General features: G+C 60.8%; 1 protein-coding gene across 1 annotated transcript in view; it reads left to right on the top strand.

Moving 5' to 3' along the window:
- LOC103617494 (protocadherin gamma-A4-like) overlaps window positions 1-1,547 on the top strand; it is a 20,001-nt gene that overhangs the window by 4,496 nt on the left and 13,958 nt on the right. The window contains 4 exon segments of the mRNA XM_017736960.1: window positions 11-220; window positions 272-475; window positions 477-734; window positions 899-1,544. Of these exon segments, the coding sequence (XP_017592449.1) occupies window positions 11-220; window positions 272-475; window positions 477-734; window positions 899-1,544 (1,318 nt within the window).

The following is a 1,547-nucleotide window of genomic DNA, read 5'->3' as shown; positions in this document are numbered from 1 at the left end:
GACGCAGTAGTTCGCTCTGCACGGGAAGACGGGACATTTAGTGACGGCAGAGAGGATCGACAGAGAGCAGCTGTGCCGGCTGGTAGAGAAATGCGTGCTGCGCTGTGAGCTGATAGTGGCGGGGGAAATGCAGGTTTACGGAATCGTAGTGGAAATCACGGACATTAATGACAACACCCCCAGCTTTCGAGAGGCAGAAAAAGAACTGAGACTTAGCGAGGCGACAGCCCCGGGGTCAAGGTTTCCACTGACAGAATTGAGACTGAGTGAGACAACAGCCCCGGGGTCAAGGTTTTTCCTGGCCGAGGCTCATGATCCGGACATGGGTCGGAATTCCCTGCAGAACTACGAGCTGAGCGGCGACGAGCACTTCTCGCTGGTCGTGCAGGCGGGCCCCGATGGCGATCAGCGTCCCGAGCTGGTGCTGGCAAAGGCGCTGGACCGGGAGGAGGCGGCGTTTCACGAGCTGGTGCTGAGCAAACGGCAACGCGCCCGTGTTCAGCCAGGCGGAGTACACGGTGCGTGTGCCCGAGGATGTGCCCGTGGGCTCCGTCCTCGTCACTGTCACAGCCACTGACGCCGATGAGGGTCTAAACGGGCAGGTGAAATACAGCTTCCATAAAATTTCAGACCGGACTTCTGACCTTTTTTACCTGGACTCTGAGACAGGAGAAATAACTGTTAAAGACGACTTGGATTTCGAGGAAATCTCCTCCCATGAACTAGAGGTGCAGGCCCGGGACGGTGGAGAGCTCTCTGATACAGCGAAAGTCGTGATCGCTGTGACAGATGTCAACGACAACGTGCCCAAGATTACCTGGACTCTGAGACAGGAGAAATAACTGTTAAGGAAAACTTGGATTTCGAGGAGATCTCCTCCCATGAACTGAAAGTGCAGGCACGGGACGGTGGAGAGCTCTCAGACACGGCAAAAGTCGTGATCACCTTGACAGATGTCAACGACAATGAGCCAGAGATTTCGGTACGATCGGCTCTGAATGAGATCTCTGAGGACGCCCCGTCAGGGTCTGTTATCGCCCTGTTGCACGTGCAGGACCGCGACTCGGGGGCCAACGGCGAGGTGCACTGCTCGCTCGACAAGGACGTCCCGTTCCGGCTGGAGAAGTCTTTTGAGGACTATTACCGTGTGGTGACAGCGAGAGAGCTGGACCGGGAGCAGGTGTCAGAGTACAACGTGACGGTGCGGGCGGCCGACGGCGGGTCGCCGGCGCTGCAGAGCAGCGCGGTGCTGGCGCTGCGGGTGCTGGACGTGAACGACAACGCGCCGGTGTTCGCGCAGGAGCGCTACAGCGCGCGGCTGGCGGAGAACAACGCGGCGGGCGCGCTGGTGCTGACGGTGCGCGCGACGGACGCGGACTGGGGGCAGAACGCGCGCGTGCGGTACCGGCTGTGGGAGGGGCGGGTGCGGGGCGCGCCGCTGTCGTCGTACGTGTCGGTGCAGGCGGAGACGGGCGCGCTGTACGCGCTGCGCTCCTTCGACTACGAGGAGGTGCGCGAGCTGGAGCTGTGGGTGCGTGCGGGGGACG

Source organism: Corvus brachyrhynchos, unplaced genomic scaffold (assembly GCF_000691975.1).
Source record: "Corvus brachyrhynchos isolate BGI_N302 unplaced genomic scaffold, ASM69197v1 scaffold1696, whole genome shotgun sequence".
Taxonomy (NCBI): Eukaryota; Metazoa; Chordata; class Aves; order Passeriformes; family Corvidae; genus Corvus; species Corvus brachyrhynchos.
Note: the sequence above shows the minus strand (reverse complement) of the source record. Positions and strands in the feature narration are given on the sequence as shown.